Genomic DNA, 17654 nt, shown 5'->3' with positions numbered 1-17654 from the left:
AACCAGCAAACCAAGCCTCAACTAGCAAACCGCACCTCAAGTTCTTCCTCTTTTTTTTTTTTAAAGTAACCCCTATTTTTCTTTCCTTTTACTTATTTTTTTGGCTGCGTTGGGTCTTAGTTGCGGCACTCAGGATCTTTTGTTGGTGCGCTCGGGCTTCTCTCTAGCTGTGGCACACGGGCTCCAGGGCGCGTGGGCTCTGTAGTCTGCGGCACTCGAGCTCTCTTGAGGCGCTCAGGCTCGGTAGTGGCAGCGCGCGGACTTAGTTGCCCCGGGGCATGTGGGATCTTAGTTCCTCAACCAGGGATCGAACCCTCATCTGCTGCATTGGAGGGCAGATTCTTTACCACTGGACTGCCAGGGAAGTCCCTTAAGTTCTTAAGTAATTGTTGTTGAAATGAATTAAACTTATAAATATGATGAATCCTAAAATATCTTAAGCATCAAAACCATTTACAAATTAAGAAAATTCCAGTGTAAGACCACAAGCCTAAATCACTTACCTGACTGCACACTTTCAGTCAGAATCATAAGGTTAATTTACTCTTTAGACCAAATTTTTTCTAAACTTCACCCACACGTTACCAGATTATTTAACACACTATTATTGCTCTGAGTTGGGTTCTCTTTATATGTGTGCCCTTAATTCTGAACCTTCGCAGGACTAAAGGAAGTGTATCTACCAAAGAAGCTGTCCTGAGAACAGATACCTTCCAGGGCAATTTGAGGGCTCCCTGCGCAACTGTATCGAGCTTCCTAAGAGCTAGGGGTCCCGGCCTGTGCCCCTGACTCCCACTCCCCCAGCCTGAGCCTGATTCGGGGGCCACATCCCCAAAGTCAGTCAATGGACAGAGTCCTCTCCGGGTTTTAGGTGGCTCTGGTAGAGATGCCAGGTTAACGAGGTCCCAGGTGGGATCAGCTGAAATTCCGATGTGTCTGGGAGTCCTGTATTTTATTTGCTAAGTCTGCCAAGGCTGTACCGTCCAGCCACCCCTCACTGGTCACACAGAGGACGTCACTGACCCTAAGGAGCCGATGAACCATCCCAGGTCCAAATCTTAGGCTCTTCTCGCCCGCACTGTGTGCGTGTCTAACAAGATTCGTTTTTTAAATTCTGTATTGAAAAATTCCATGAAGTATTTTTGTCCACTCTGTCCTTTAAAATGAAAGATTCCTCTCTCCCATAAAACAAAGAAACCAAAGTCCCCCCAAAGAGCAAGGGACACAGTCCCATCCTCCCCCACCAACAGACAGGCCACCCATCACTGGCCTTGGCACTGGACCGGGAACATAACCTGCCTGAGGGCACAGCGCCCAGCTCCCGGCCCAGCACCCATCTGCGGCAGTAACCGACGGGGCAGGAATTCTGCGTGTGCGCAGAGGGCGCGGAGAGGGCGGGGGAAGCGCGCATACATGCACACTCACACCCGCGCGCGCAAGCTCTGCGGGGGCGGGCGGGAGGCAAAGGGGGCAGAGGGGGCGAGAGAAGCGCGCACACGCACATTCACACGCACGCGCACAGACACTCTCTCAGCGGCTTGGTGCCCACCTGGCATGATGCTCTTCTTGCACTCCTGGCAGCGGGACGAGTACTCCTGCGAGTAGCAGTCGGTGCAGAGCAGCTGGTCCTCCTTGGCAGCGAACGGCTTGTCCACAAGGGACCCCCTGCACCGCGAGCAGTGGAAACAGGCCTCGTGCCAGTGTCGGTCCTTGTAGGACAAGTCCTGCAGGCCCAGAGCACGTGAGACGTGAGAGGGGCCGGGGGGCGTGGGCTCTGCTGGACCCACAGCGAGGGGGGCAAGCGGGCAACGAGGGGCTGGAATGAGTTAGGTAGGATGCTTCTCCTGCTGTTCTTAGGGCCACTGTTTAGACAGGGGTGTGTGCGAGAAATGCGTCTGAAAAACGAGTGGCTTTCCCTTGGGGACTGTAAGAAAGAGAAACGGCACGTGAAACTCATCAGCGCTTCTCCTGGACACAGACCCCGGGGGTCCTCTGGCCGCGAGGACGCTGGGCAAACCCAACTGTGCTGGATGACGGCTGTGATCCCCGCAGGAGGGAGGCCGGGCTGCTGGGAAGCTCAGAGACAGAGCCTGAGGACGGGGCCCTGGGTCAACCTGGTGGAAAGCAGGTCGGGAGAGATCCAGTAGGTACCATCAGCTGAGCGTCGAAGACGTGAGCTGGGCAGAGAAAGGGCACAGGCCGGGAGGGCAAGACAGAGGGGCGCCGGGCGGAGCTGTGCCGCGGCTCCAGGTAGCCGGCTGGGAGAGCTCCCACCCGGCTAGACCAAGGAGGCCAAACGAATGAATGCAGTTCAGCACTGTCTTTGTTGAGGCTTTGAAAGTCGAACAAACCATTTAAAGTCCCATCCGCTGGGAATTCCCTGGTGGTCCAGTGGTTAAGACTCCGTGCTTCCTTGCAGGGGGCACGGGTTCGATTCCTGCTCGGGGAACTAATATCCCACATGATACAAGCGTCATGGCCAAAAAAATTTAAATAATTAAATAAATAATGCCCCGTCCACTAAGAACAATAATCAGCCTGATTTAAGAAGACGAGGAGTTTCTGATCATGGGATCACTGTTACGACACTGATTATAGAATAAATGCATTTAGGGCTTCCCTGGTGGCGCAGTGGTTGAGAGTCCGCCTGCCGATGCAGGGGACGCGGGTTCGTGCGCCGGTCCGGGAGGATCCCACATGCCACGGAGCAGCTGGGCCCGTAAGCCATGGCCGCTGGGCCTGTGCGTCCGGAGCCTGTGCTCCTCAACGGGAGAGGCCACAACAGTGAGAGGCCCGCGTACCGCAAAAAAAAAAGAAGGACTCTGCAGACCCACATTCACAGCAGCCAAAGGGGGAAGTCACCCCAGCGTCCGTCCACAGATGACGGATAAACATGGACTATTATTCAGCCTCACAAGGGAAACAAATTCTGACACACACTACAACATGGATGAACTCTTGAGTGAAATAAGTCAGTCAGAAAAAGACAAATACTGAATCATTCCACTTATATGAGGTCCCGGAGGAGGTAAGTTCAGAGACAGGAAGCAGCAAGGTGGGTACCCGGGGCTGGGGCAGTGCAGGTGTGAGTGGGGACAGAGCTTCAGTTTTACAAGATGTAACGGTCGCACAGCAGAGCGTAGGTACTTAGCACCACTGAGCTGTGCGCTTCCAAACAGTTAAGATGGCACACTTTATGTGTATTTTACCACAATTAAAAAATAAGTTTCGATTATCACGTGGCATGTGGAAAGCACCCTTCCAGAAGTTCAGCGGGTCCCCTCCGTGAGCCTCACCCCGCTGAGCTGCGAGCCGGGAGGGCGGGGCAGGGGACAGCGAGGCGGCGAGCGAACCGGGAAGAAAGGAAGCCAAGTCCAAGGACATCTGCCTTTGGGGCCTGACCTTCAACACAGCCCAGGGGGACCCTCCACGGACGACATCGTGAGAGCGAAGCCACCAGCTGTCACCAGTTGCCCTGGTTAGCGAGTCCCATAGGAGGACGGAGCCGCGCATGGTTAGGGGACTGGACGGTCAGAGGAAAGCTCATTTAAAACGATCTCGTGGGTCAAAAGCACTGCAGAAATCCACTTGCCTACGGTTAACATTTCCGGCATGAAAACACATTAGCTAGGTTGACAAGAGCTGATTTGTTGACAGACATCTGACACTAGAAAGTTCCCTAGAAATCTGGGTACCACTGCCCTGTCCTGACGAGACCATAAGCACCCAGGCAGGACTTCTAGACCTTCTGGAGGCCCAGCTCCTAGCCTCCACCCTCCCGAGGCTGCTGGTCACTTGGTCACTTGCTGTCCTGCGTCCCGCATCCCGTGTCCTGTATTCAAGGGAAGGACTGCTCACGCCCTGGCTTCTGCCTAGCCCTCCAGGCTGGTAACAGCAGCCACGTGGAATCATCCCCCCTTCCTGGTCCCACCCTCATCCCGCCCCAGCTAGCTAGTCTCTGTCCTTCCCAGATGCCAGCTCAGCTGAGTCACCAGCTGTCCCTTCCTTGGAGCATTGTGACCTCACACAGCTGCTCCCTTGTCTGCCCCTCTCAGATGTGCACGCACACGCGCGTGCGCGCACACACACACACACGTGTTTCTGCATTAACACTCCACGGCCCTGAAATGTTCGTTCAGGGGCATTTGATAATTCTCAAACCTTCTGATGAAGTGTTTTTCCTTGAGATAAATACCAACCCACACTCCTGCTCTCAGAAGCCTCAGTGAGTCACAAACAGTCTCTGAACAAGCTAGCATCACTGTCGGGGGCGGGGCCGTGGGGAACTGGCACCGGTCCACCCCTGTTCCAGCTGCAGCCAGCGGTGACTGCCCTCCGGTCACCAACCTGCACACCTGCTGTGCCACCGGTGCCCTCGGGGACCCAGGAGCACAGTGTCGAAAATGCCTGATGCATTTCATCCCAGTGCTTAAAGCGGAGGGGTCCAGACGCAAACCCTGGCTCTGCCACGTATGTACCTGCCGTGGGGCTGGGGGTGAGTCACCTGGCCTCTCCCAGCCCCAGATCCGCCCGGGGAAACAGGGATGATGGTGAAGCCCTGACAACGGTCCTGGCACACTGACACGGCTCAATTAATGTCAGTCTTAGATGCCAGCTCGTGGTGACAGCAGGTGCCCCGAAGCGTCACTTGCTGAGATCACATTTACTCGTGAAGACGGGGATGGAACGGACGCCCTCACCTAGGCTCCGAGCTCCTGGCTCAGTCACTGCTCTGTACAGTGCTTTTGGCCTCCACAGCCCTTCTGATTCTAAAATTCTTAGTCCCCTCTTACTTGATTTCAACCGCACAATAACCCCACCCCATGGAATAAGGTTTATTCCCATCTGATAGGTGAGCAAGTTTAACGTAACAATGCTAAGACACCATGAACCCCGTTTCTTGCATCTCTCCTGCTGACCTGCAGCCCGGGAGCATCTCTGCAAGCAGGTCTCGGCGCGCTCGCCCAGCCTCACCCTCTGGCCCAGTGTCCTCTCTCACTCCGTGCCCATGCCCTCAGAGCCGAGGGGGCGGGCCCCTCCGCCCCCTCGGCTGTGAGGCCCCGCGTGGGCACCAGCCACTCGGTGACGCCTGTGTGGCCATGAGTGATGGTGGCCCCGCAGGACCCTGTGCCCCTGGTGCCACCCCTGCGGGCACCCCCGGAAAAGCCCACGTCATGCAGCTCGTTCAGGACCGCACATGGAAGCCCTCATCTGCTGCTGTGCCGTCGGGTTTCCCTTAATTCTCCTCTTGTGGGGTCCTGAAAAGGGAGTCTGAGTCAAGTTGATAATTCCTGAACTCACTTCTGCAGAGTCCATGCCCTGTGGGAGCGGAGGTGGGAAATACCACTGGCTTTGGGGGCTCGGGGCTCGTGGGGATGGACCGGAAAATGGCACAGACAGGCCAAGGCTCCAGGTTAGGTTGGGCTGATTTGACCCGGTGCCTGAACCGAAATGCACGGCTGCTCTGAATGCTCGTCTGTAAAACTGGGTTCCTAGCGGCTCTTTCCACCTCTGGTGTTCACGGCTCCAAACAGAGTTTTAGTTTTGGTTTTTAGTTCCGAGCTAGTCTCGTCTCACTTAATTCTGTTATGTGTCAAGTACGCCACGTGGTCCCCAAAGATACCATTTAGATGCTGGAGGTTCAAGGCTAAGACATATGGATGCGCTGACTTTCAAGAACTTGGAAATGTTCTAGAAATACCCTGGTTTTAAGGTTCTGTAGAGAGAGAGCACGAAGGAGAGATACAAAAAAATGGAAGAAAAAAAATCTTTGACACGTCGCAGAAAAAAGACCATTGCTGATCTTATGCACGCAGAATGTCATAAACTGCAGTAAAATGTCTGATAAACAAGGTAAGATAAGGCCCAAACACTTCCTTTCAGAATTTATATTTTTCCATTTCAGAAATATTCCTAATATGGGAAGCGCTTGTGGCTTTGCTCCGAATGTGCCCTTGTTGAGACCTCAGCTGAGCCGCAGGGGGAGTCAGTGGCCTGGAGGTGCCCCCTCGCCCACAAGTTAATGAGGGCAGCTCCGGGCAGGGGGGTTCCTCATCCTCCCTTACACCCTGTCTATCCCTCCCAGGCTGGGAGAAGCTCAGCTGCTGATTCCCAAACCAGCCAGTCCTCAAAACCACGGGATTTCACCTCATCAGTGGATCTGCCGTGTCATTCGTGCCCAGCACTTTGAAAAGGTGTTCTGCACTTTGAGACTGTCAGGCTACCACGTCCCCAGCTGCACGTTCTTTCAAATCCTTGAAGAACGATGCTGTGCAGCCCTGTCCCAGGTGTGCCCTCAAGGGGACCTGTTTACTTATTTTTTAAATTTATTTTTCCTATTAATTTATTTATTTATTTTTGGCTGCATTGGGTCTTCGTTGCTGCACACAGGCTTTCTCTAGTTGTGGTGAGCAGGGGCTACTCTTCGTTGCAGTGCACTGGCTTCTCATTACGGTGGCTTCTCTTGTTGCAGAGCACGGGCTCTAGGCGTGTGGGCTTCAGTAGTTGTGGCACGCGGGCTCAGTAGTTGTGGCTCGCGGGCTCTAGAGCGCAGGCTTAGTAGTTGTGGCGCACGGGCTTAGTTGCTCCGCGGCGTGTGGGATCTTCCCGGACCAGGGCTTGAACCCCTGTCCCCTGCGTTGGCAGGCGAATTCTTAGCCACTGCACCGCCACTAGGGAAGCCCCTAATGCTGGTTTTAGAGCTGCAGAAGGTCCTTTGACTGTTACCACGTCTTCCTCTTTGCAGCCCCCTCCAGGCACGCGGGTGGGTGGGTTTGGAGGCCCGTCTGACTTTATGGCACTGCTCGCAGGGACACGGAAAACCCAAAGTCTGAGCCAGTACGTGGCCCAGAGTTTGCTAAAGGCACCAATGTGCTGATGGGAGGGACCAGCAGCCACCTCTGAGTACTGGCCCAGCTTATCTTTTCTTTGGTTTCTTGACTTTTTGAAGCCCGGGACTTAGGTAGCCCTATCCCCTGAAAAACATCTGTAATCAGGCAAAAATATCTATATATATTTTGCTGGTATCCACAGGTGTCCAGGAAAAATTTCTGGAAGAGCATAAGGTCAGAGGATCATAAATTTTTATTTGTATTACCTGTTGTCCACTATTCCACTGGCCATAAAAATGAATGATTTTTACCCTTGGAGATCACAGCATTTCCTCAGAGTTAACTGAACAGAAAGAAAGGACAGAAAGAGAGTCTGCGTAGAAATGATGCTGAAACACAGGTAAGCTACCTATGGAAGCACGTCATCCTGAAGTCCTGCCTACCTCATTTGAAAGTCAGTCAATACAACATCAGCCTAAGCCCCAGTGGCTTGCAGTATTTTAAGTTACACACAAACGTCCTTCAGAGGGAGACCCAAGGGGGGCTTACGGCACCCCTGCTATTTTCAGACAAAAGAACGGCCACCAGACCCGCCAGCCTAGCTGCTCTGCCCAGTGGCCCACCTGCCAAGCTGGGGCTTCTCTTCCCGAAGTGCAGAGGCACATTTTTCCTGCCATCACTTCCTCCACAAAGCCAACTGCATAATTACTTCTGAAAGCCAAGAAGACCGTTCCAAATATTCAGAAGCCCCAAATGGCAAGGTCTAACTGCAAGTTCACATCTTTTCCCTTCCCACACGCGCAGAATCACGTGGCGTAACTCCGCAGAGAGCGAACCGTTATCCGGGTTGAAAAGTTCAGCGTGACTGACGCCTGACTTTGCAGCAGTCTTGTTGATTTTGGCCCCATTTGGGGAATTCTTGTTTATCTGCTCCTAAAGCATGTGCTGAAGGATAACTAGTTTCAAGGGTCTGTCCACTAAATCATACTGAAGAAATGATCAGTGACTTCACTTTTGTTTTTACTTTAGCTCCCAGGCAAGGATGATGAGCCCTAAATCTCCAAAACGTCTCCTTTAAAGCAGAGTTGTTTGTCAGAATGATATCTGAACCTCTCACTTACTTATGTCTTTTCCAGGTAAAGCCGTTATAAAATAATAATTGTTTTCTCTGCCTCTTAGTTCTTCCTCAAAGCGGACATTTTTATTGACGTTTCTCTAGTGAAAACTGATGAAGAGACAGGGCGAAGCTTCGAGAGGCAGGGGGAGGGAGCACGCTGCAGGGAAGCAGTCGGAAGAGAAGAGGGGGTGGAATTTTCCACACCATCAGCCGCTCCTTAGAGCGCTGAGCTCATGGCGGCTACACACCACGAGAACCCATAATGCAGGCTCCCTTGTTATAGCTCCCTTTTTTTTTTTTTTTTTTTTTGCGGTACGCGGGCCTCTCACTGTTGCGGCCCCTCCCGTTGCGGAGCACAGGGTCCAGACGCGCAGTCTCAGCGGCCATGGCTCACGGGCCCAGCCGCTCCACTGCATGTGGGGTCTTCCCGGACCGGGGCACGAACCGGCGTCCCCTGCCTCGGCAGGCGGACTCTCAACCACTGCGCCACCAGGGAAGCCCTGTAGCTCCCTTTTATAAACGTGCGGACGGGCACAGAGGGGTCAAGCCATGGGCCCACGATCACACAGCCAGTGAGACGCAGAGCCAGGACGGAACGGGGCAGCTCGGTGTCCGAGCGCTTGTGCTCGGCCTGGAGATGAACGCAGAGGGGCTCGGACACACATCACACAGAGCTGGAGGTCGGAGGGCAGGCGGCTTTCAGACAAGCAAGAGCAGCTACTTCTGCCCGTGGTCGTAGCCAAAGCTCTGGTTGTTTTAAGGCTTCCACGGGACAGGTGCCGAGTCCCGTTTCCCTTCCGCTCCACGTGCCACTCCTCTGTGGAGCCACGACACGTGGCTGCAGCCTGGGCTCAAGTGGGGGCATCCCACACCCTTTGTCTCTGCTCAGGGCAAAGGCTTCTTCCCCGTAAGATGGAAATTATCCCTCAACTGTCACTAAACACCTACCGCCAGTCAGCCGGCTGCTTACTGACCGTCATGGGAAGGATGGATGCGACAGAAACAGGGCAGACGCGCGCTGGACCACTCCGGATCGCCCCCAGCAGAGCCAGCCCTAACTGCTCAGCTGGCAGCCACACATCCTCATCGTCCACACGAAGAAGAGAAGCTCCCCCGACGCCCCAGTGCAGGCAGGGCCTCTCAGCCCCTCCAGCCGGGGATGGGCGCTGGCTCTCCCACACGCACGCTCACTGCGCCGATACTAATCGCGCGCACCTGCCCCACGAGTCAGCCCAGGAGGGAGAGCGCTGCCCTCGGGGGACCACGGGATTGGGCGGCAGGTGGCCGGTTAGCCAAGAATGCTGACCATGGGGCCATCACAAGTGGACCTGGGATGCTCGGCGCACACGTTCCGGAAAAGCCCCGACCAGGTGCGGCGGGACTGGGACCGGCAGAGACCAAGTCCGTGGGGAGGAGGCTGGGAAAGGCCAGTGGAGGGTCCGAGCCCAGCAGAGGGGCCTCCAGGGCGTCCAGGGCGATGACCAGGACGCGAGCACAACTGTGCTGAGAAGCACGTGGTTCCTGGGGAGTCCAGTGTGGGTGTCCCTTGGGAGGGCCGGGAGCACGGGGCTGGGGGATGCCCAGGGGCGGGTACCTTGCAGTCGCAGCCAATCAGCTTCCCGCACTCCTCGCACGTGCTGGCGAAGAGGGCCTCGAAGCAGGCCACGCAGTAGGGCCGCTCCTCCCGCAGGATGTACTTCCTGCCGAAGAGGGAGTCCTCGCAGTGGTGGCAGTCGAAGCGCTCGGTCATCCTGGCACCAGATTTGTGCCACCTACCAGGGAGGAGAGAAAGGACAGGTGCGGTGAGCGCGCCCGATATCCCGTGCACACGGCAGTGACCGTCCTGCTCCGTTAGGGTCACCGTTCCCATCACCTTTCCCATCGGTGGCTACATCCTCTGCGTGAGCAATCGACACTCACCCTTGAATCGGGTGTAATTTTCAATGATACTTTTAAAAACTTAGCTGGGGGCAGTTCTGTGTCCGAGTACATTCCACTTCTTTAAAAGTCCCAATTCTGGCTGACTGTGTCAGAAAACGTGATCCCAGTTTTGGACCCAAGAAAGAGCTGGCATCAGAGCCCTCATCCCCTGGAAGGAGCGCCTGCTTCCAACGTGGGACGCAACCGCACATCTTCCCATTCTCCCCGCCCCCAAAATAGCACAGCAGGGATAGAAAACAAGATGCTCGTTGCTATAAAAAGACTTTCCGTGAGCTCCCCTTTATGATTCATGAATCTGAGTAAGAAGAAACCACAGAAGCCAAGGGAGGGGGGGTCAGAGCCGGTAAACCTGCGGCCAGGGGAGCATCACCTCGACCCGGCTTCACTGGGAAGCACGCCCGGCCCCTGCCCAAGAGGAGGCGCCCCGGGGGCCTCATTCCTCCCAGATGACAAGACTATCCTCTCTCAGCCCAGATATCCAGGGAGCAGGAGAAAGGGAAAGGCTGGCTTCCAAGGACGGGGATGATCACGGTGGGAAACACAGCGAGGGCAGTCAACGGCCACTCCAGGCGACACCTCGAGCTGCATTTTTCCAGGATGAGTGTGGCGTGTGTGTGAGCAGAAGGGACAGGGTAGGGGCAGAGGAAGGCGGGAGGTTTCACCCTCCCCCGCTCCCCATGTGGTTCCTGCACAAACATGTCAGCACTACCCCAGAAAGAGCCAGTCTACCCTGGGAAGGCTAGGTGTGGAGAAACGCCTCCGAGCCATTAGAAACACGGTCCAACTGCTTTAGAAATATCGTCTCAAGTGGCAATATTTGATTTGCTACAAGTGAAAAGCTTTATAAATTATTAAATAGGGAGACAAGTTGACTGTGTAACTCTGAGCGACGTTTCACAAACTCTGATTAAACTTGATTCCATTTTCTGTCATTTCCACCCACTTAGGAGTGAAATTCCAAAATCATACCCCAGGATGCAAATGAAATATTGCTGCCTGGTTTATGAGATAACAGCGAATTTGATAGTGTTTATTTATTTTGTACCCTTGTGTATATAAGATCCTGACAACTGTAAGCAAAGAAATGGACAACTTTCAAGCAACCATCCTTGGTTACTTCTGTGTTTATAGGACAGTTTTTTCCCAAAAGTATGAAGCATGCAGCTGGACACATGAATTGCTCTTCCTGGAGAAAACATTGTCTGGACATTCTTGCAATAACATCACAAGATGAGGCTCTTGAGCGTTTGAAGTTTTGCTCTGAAACACAACATGTAAATATCCTTTGTCCTAAGGCCACCGTCAGGTTGCAGCGGCTATGCTGGCAGAAGATGCAATGCTTTCCTGTAATTCCTCAGTTACTGGCCTTGCAAGCGGCCAGCGTTTAGCTCATCTCAGTTAAGCGCCATCCCTCTAACATATAGATTTTTCGAATAAAGGCTGCCATTTACCTGTGGAATCTTATTTGCCTATTCTGGTCACACAAACGTAAGAATAATGACTTGAGGATTTGAAATAAGAACAAGGAAAGGAGATAGGGCTATAGATCATAAAATTTTTTAATCTGGAAATAATTTGGGAGATTATCTATGACTACCTCATTTTATAGATGGAAAAACTGGAGGCCAGGAATATTAATGAAAACAGAAGATTCATGAGCATTCCCAAACAGCCGTCTCACTCAGAAAAAAGAAACTCCCAATCTAAATGGAAAGGTGGTTCCATGTGGGTTTGGACAAGCACAGGCCCTGCGGGGGAAAGGAGACGACAGACCATAGCCTGCACCAACCCCACTGAGCACCATTCCTGTGCTCTGGAGTCATCAAAGTGGGGAACTGTTTTTATCCCAGGTGAGGCCCTGGTGATGCCTACAGACCTGGGATACGCTTTCTACCCCCTCCAACTCTGCAGGACTCGGACAGAAATCATCTAACAGAGTAAACTGCGAGAACACACAGGGCTCTACGTCGGCTGGAGGGGACAGAGGTGACCCCGAGACAACGCCCCCATCACTGAAACCAACCCCCAGGAGGACCAGTGTGGCCGCAACGGGCCCGGAGGGTCCGACAGCCCCCGTTTCTGCAGAACTGTCTTGGACGCTGGTGGATCTCTCTCCCATCCTGTTCCTTATCTCCTCTGAGAAGTCACTCCAGTTTTATTGACTAGGACAGCACTTATGCTTAAACCAACAAGTTGGGGTGGAAAGTGAGACCATCACTAATGAGGGGCAGAGCAGAGGGACACAAATCTGACCGCATTTCCGGCAAGTTACAAGAAGCACAAACCCCTCAGCATCACAATCAGTAGCCCACGAGCTACTGAGGAGACCAAGAGCGTCCCTTCCACCGCAAAGTGTTTAAAACCAATTGTTCTTCAATCAACTGCTACCAAATAGAAAATTATTATACAAAATTGTGTATTTAAAGTTATACGATCCATCTTAAGCCTCTTTTTAATGGCAAAAACTTAGCTATAGCCTTGCATTAGACGCCTCCTACAACTCCATTTTTTAATCTTATAAAATGCCTGGTTGGGCTTCCCTGGTGGCGCAGTGGTTAGGAATCCGCCTGCCAATGCAGGGGACATGGGTTCGAGTCCTGGTCCGGGAAGATCCCACATGCCGTGGAGCAACTAAGCCTGTGCGCCACAGCTACTGAGCCTGCGCTCTAGAGCCCGCGAGCCACAACTACTGAACCCACGTGCCACAACTACCAAGCCTGTGCACTAGAGCCCATGCGCCACAACTACTGAGCCCGTGCGCCGCAACTACTGAAGCCCACACCCCTAGAGCCCATGTTCCACAAAAGAAGCCACCGCAATGAGAAGCCCGTGCACCGCAACAAAGAGTAGCCCCCACTCGCTGCAACTAGAGAAAGCCCGCATGCAGCAACAAAGACCGACCGCCGCCAAAAATAAATAAATAATTTAATTAATTTTAAAAAAACAAACAGAACACCTTGGGTTTTTTTTTGTTTTTGTTTTTGTTTTTTTTTGCAGTACGCGGGCCTCTCCCGTTGTGGAGCACAGGCTCCGGACGCGCAGGCTCAGCGGCCATGGCTCACGGGCCCAGCCGCTCCGCGGCATGTGGGATCTTCCCGGACCGGGGCACGAACCCACGTCCCCTGCATCAGCAGGCGGACTCTCAACCACTGCGCCACCAGGGAAGCCCATCTTGGTTTTTTTTAACCTAACTGTGCACAATCTGCTTACCCTCTCTCAACTGCCGTATCCCTCCCCGCGGGTTACCTGTCACTCCTGCCCATCACCTGGTGCACAGGTGCTGACAGCATGAAGCAGAAGCAAGCAAGGAGACATCTGGACCGCAGGTGTGACTGCTGACTTGTTATTCATGAACCAAACCCAAATCCCCGCGTCTGGGAGTTCTCACCCCTCCCCCGGGGTTACATCATCCTCTGATATCATCCCCCTTGGCTCTGAACAAGCACCCGGATCTTAGGGGGCAGGTTTACAGGTGTGGCCACAGGCTCAGCCACTGACCACAGTGCTGGGAGAGGAAAGTCCTGGGGTGAGGGGTGGGTGCAGAGCTTTAGTCTCCGATTCAAACCAATTCTCCACCTGCGCTGAGTCCGAGGCAAGGACACAGGTTCAGAGCGCAGCGGGCAGCAACGCGCAGGGCTGCCCCACGGAAAATAATGACTATCTGCGAGGTCCACAGGCTTATACGTGTGGGCTATTTTTATCTTCTCAGGTTTAAGAACTGTCAGTGTCTGGAGTTGCGGGCTGCTGGGGGGGGAGGGAAGGGGGGACGGAAGAGAGAAGAGAAACAAGAAGGGAGGAGGAGAGGAAGTGGAGAGGTGGGGAAAGGAGAGAAAGGAAGGAGGAGGGAGATGGGAGGAGGGCGTTCAGAGCCCAGGAAGCACGTGCATTTTTTTTTTTTACCGGAAACATTTCTTGGGAATCAAGGGAGGCGCAGAGTTTCAGGTGTTTCCTGAACAGGAGGCCCTTTGGGCCGCACGAGCGTCCCTGGAGCACCCTCTTCAATGCTCCCTTTTCTCAACCACGTACTTTAATCTGACCCCAAAGATGCCATTTGCCTCCTGCCCCTCGAAACCCACACGTCTTTCTCTATCCACGCTGCTCCAGGAGACTGCCCTAACATCCTCGATTCCTCCAGAGGAATCTGTGAACATTCCCAAAGCCTTTCCACAGGCAGGAAGCAGCCTCAGGAAGTCAGTGCCGAAGAAGCCACGCCCAGCTTTAAATGCCACCCGGGTCCCAGGTGGGAAACGCCGTGGCTTACCAGCATCCAGAGCTCTTTAGAGAGAATTAAGAAAATTGGTCTGTTGGATGCGGGCTCTTCGCTCTTTTGAAGAATGTACTGGAAAATGCAGTGTTTTCATGACACCACAGGACGCTGACTGCCTGTGCACCTCCCAGCCCCCAGCCGTACGCCCCGCAAAGGTGGACCCTAGGATCACTGCGGCCACACCAGGTGACAAACACGGGTCAGGCACTTCATGAACACCTGGGGAATGAATGAACGGACACGTGGATGGGCGGCGGGTGAACACAAATACCCCAGAGCACAAACACGTAGGCGACATCCAGAGTGGAAACGAGGGATGTTTTATGTGAACAACCACTTTGCATAGCAAACCCCAGATGTAATGGGGCTTGGCATCAGATGCTGGTACAATTTCTAATGCAACAGATCCTGAGCTGCATTCTTTCTCCTCCGCCTCTGGCCTCTTCCCCCTTCCAGATACACTGCTGCTTCCACAGAGGGTGGAACTGTTCTGACTGTGTTTTGATCCAAACCCACGTGAACATACAGCTGCACAGCCCCGGATGAGGCCTGGTCAGGCCAAGACACACAAGCCTCACCATGAGATGCTCCCAACATTTCTGTGCGGACCTGCCAGCTCCCCTGACCCAGGCTCCAGGTACCAGTGGGGCCCTGGGTGCCCTACACGGACGCAGCAGCCTTTAAATCAGAGATCCTCTGTCCAAAGGCAGGGGCTCTCACCCCAGAAGGGAAGCCAGAGAACACCCTGCACCAGTTTGTTTTTCTATGGACAGAAGGATCAACGCACGAACCAGCTTTGCTACCCCGACACTCTTTCCATTCGTCCAGCTGAACTGTTTCTCTTAAATAGGAATTCTGGTGAAAGGGAGAGGGACACCAGCTTAAGGGATGTCGCTATTTTTAAAAACATATTATAATATTTAAAATTCATCTGAAATCCATTTTGGGATTCTTCTAAGAATGACTGTGCCTACTGCTGTATATTTATGCCTTCATTTATGAGCCTTTTCTGACTATATAGACAGGGATCAGGGAGGTATTATAACTTGATATATAAACTGGTAACTTTCAAAAACGTCTAACAAGCTTGATTTGTCTATGCTCATGTTAAGAAATGCTTTGTGTGAGAGACAAGGCTTGAATAAGGTGAACTGCTGTCTTTGGAATTATCTTTTGGATACAGAAAATGGGAAATAACAAATGTCAGATTCTGACCTTAAGACCATAAACTAAGAATAGTGACACTTGTTTTGATGTCCTGCGGACTTTTAAATCCAGCCAACAAGGATATATTAAGTAACCTCTCTTTTCTAGGTACCGTCTTAGGCCCTGGGAGACTGAGATAAAACACACAGTCTCCGAAAGAGGTTAGTTCTAGCTCCAAAGAGTTTAAATCACCTTTAAGATACTATCTGGATATTTAATCTCGAAACGTGTCAGTTCTATCTACGCAGGACAAGCATCATTACGCGGGCTAGGACGGCGATCGGCCTCAGGTCCATAACTAGCACGTGGTGTGTGTGTGTGTGTGTGTGTGTGTGTGTGTGTGTGGTGTGGGTGTGTGGGTGTACGGTGTGTGTGGTGTGTATGGTGTGTGTGCGTGGTATGTGGTGTGTGTGGTGTTGTGTGTGGTGTGCGTGTGTGGTGTGTGTGTGTGTGTGTGTGTGTGTGTGTGTGTGGTGTGGGTGTGTGGGTGTGGGTGTATGGTGTGTGTGGTGTGTCTAGTGTATGGTGTGTGTGTGTGTGGTGTGTGCGATGTGGTGTGTGTGTGGTGTGTGTTGTGTGTGTGTTGCATGGTGTGTGTGGTGTTGTGTGTGGTGTGCGTGTGTGGTGTGTGTGTGTGTGTGTGTGTGTGTGTGTGGTGTGGGTGTGTGGGTGTGGGTGTATGGTGTGTGTGGTGTGTCTAGTGTATGGTGTGTGTGTGTGTGGTGTGTGCGATGTGGTGTGTGTGTGGTGTGTGTTGTGTGTGTGTTGCATGGTGTGTGTGTGGTGTGTGTGTTGTGTATGTGTGGTGTGTTGTGTGTGTGTTGTGTGTGTGGTATGTGTGGTGTGTGTGTGTGTGATGTGGTGTGTGTGTGCTGTGTGTGTATGGTGTGGTGTGTGTGTGTGTGTGTGCTGTGTGTGTGCTGTGTGTGTATGGTGTGGTGTGTGTGGTGTGGGTGTGTGTGTGTGTACAGTGTGTGTGGTGTGTGGTATGTGTGTGTGGTGTGTGTGTGTGCTGTGGTGTGTGTGTGATGTGTGTGGGTGTGTTGTGTGTTATGTGGTGTGGGTGTGGGGGTGTATGGTGTGTGTGGTGTGGGTGTGTGGTGTGTATGGTGTGGGTGTGTGTGGGTGTGTGGTGTGTGTGGCTGGGGGGCGTGTACCCCACCCTCTCTCCCTCTGCTTCCCGGGAACGTGTGGTCCAGTTATCCATGTCTGTTTACACAGAACAAAAGGAAAACCCCTCACTGCCCTTCATGCGTCTCCTCCCGTCTCCAAAAGGCAGCTCTCGGTTTGATTTGCTCTCACCCTGGCCCTCCGTCTGCAATGATCCCAACTTCCAGGGGAGGCTGGCCCCTCACTGTCCTCGCAACCCTGCTCCCCGTGGTGCTTCTCTAGCACAACCATCAGGGCCCTGGCACAACAGGCGTGCACACCTCCTGCTGCTGGCTTTGCTTGCTGCCTAAGTTGGCTAATTCTTATTTGTTCCAAAAGTTGTACCACCAAACATAGACAGATCTATTTTCTTTTCTTCTTTTTTTTTTTTTTTTTTTGCGGTACACGGGCCTCTCACTGCTGTGGCCTCTCCCGTTGCGGAGCACAGGCTCCGGATGCGCAGGCTCAGCAGCCATGGCTCACGGGCCCAGCCGCTCCGCGGCATGTGGGATCTTCCCGGACCGGGGCATGAACCCGTGTCCCCTGCATCGGCAGGCGGACTCTCAACCACTGCGCCACCAGGGAAGCCCCAGACCTATTTTCTTGAAACCTAAATGTTTACAGGCTTCAAGGATGCTCTTTTACACTGGTTTTATTTACCCATAAAAACAAGGCAGACGAACTTCCCTGGTGGCACAGTGGTTAAGAATCCACCTGCCAGTGCAGGGGACACGGGTTCGATCCCTGGTCTGGGAAGATCCCACATGTCGCGGAGCAACTAAGCCCGTGCGCCATAACTACTGAGCCTGCACTCTAGAGCCTGCGAGCCACAACTACTGAAGCCCACACATGCTCCACAACAAGAGAAGCCACCGCAAAGAGAAGCTCGCGCACCGCAACGAAGAGCAGCCCCCGCTCTCAGCAACTAGAGAAAGCCCGCGCGCAGCAACGAAGACCCAATGCAGCCATAAATAAATAAATGTATTTTATAAAAAACCAAAAACAGAAACGGCAGCCACTTCTCCTGTGGGCACAGACACTTCGAAACACCTAAAGGAGATCTGTAAGTCACAGGCTAAATCAGGGCTGCCAACGTGTGGCTGACAAAGGCCAAGGACGAGTAGGGTGACGTGTGACGTCCAAA

At 53.1% G+C, this 17654-nt stretch overlaps 1 protein-coding gene across 4 annotated transcripts in view; it reads right to left on the bottom strand.

Moving 5' to 3' along the window:
• Positions 1-17654, bottom strand: part of FHL2 (four and a half LIM domains 2) — a 36581-nt gene that overhangs the window by 5349 nt on the left and 13578 nt on the right. For 3 of the 4 annotated variants that reach the window (XM_019931272.3, XM_019931270.3, XM_019931271.3), the window contains exons 2-3: positions 9542-9719; positions 1550-1724 (exon numbers count right to left, since the gene is read on the bottom strand). In XM_019931272.3, coding sequence (XP_019786831.1) covers positions 1550-1724; positions 9542-9697 — 331 coding nt within the window. In that variant the 5' untranslated portion in view covers positions 9698-9719. Of the gene's footprint in view, positions 1-1549; positions 1725-9541; positions 9720-13134; positions 16377-17654 lie in introns of those variants that run through there. The other variant, XM_033838226.2, reaches the window with a different exon arrangement.

Source organism: Tursiops truncatus, chromosome 14, assembly GCF_011762595.2.
Source record: "Tursiops truncatus isolate mTurTru1 chromosome 14, mTurTru1.mat.Y, whole genome shotgun sequence".
NCBI lineage: Eukaryota > Metazoa > Chordata > Mammalia > Artiodactyla > Delphinidae > Tursiops > Tursiops truncatus.
Note: the sequence above shows the minus strand (reverse complement) of the source record. Positions and strands in the feature narration are given on the sequence as shown.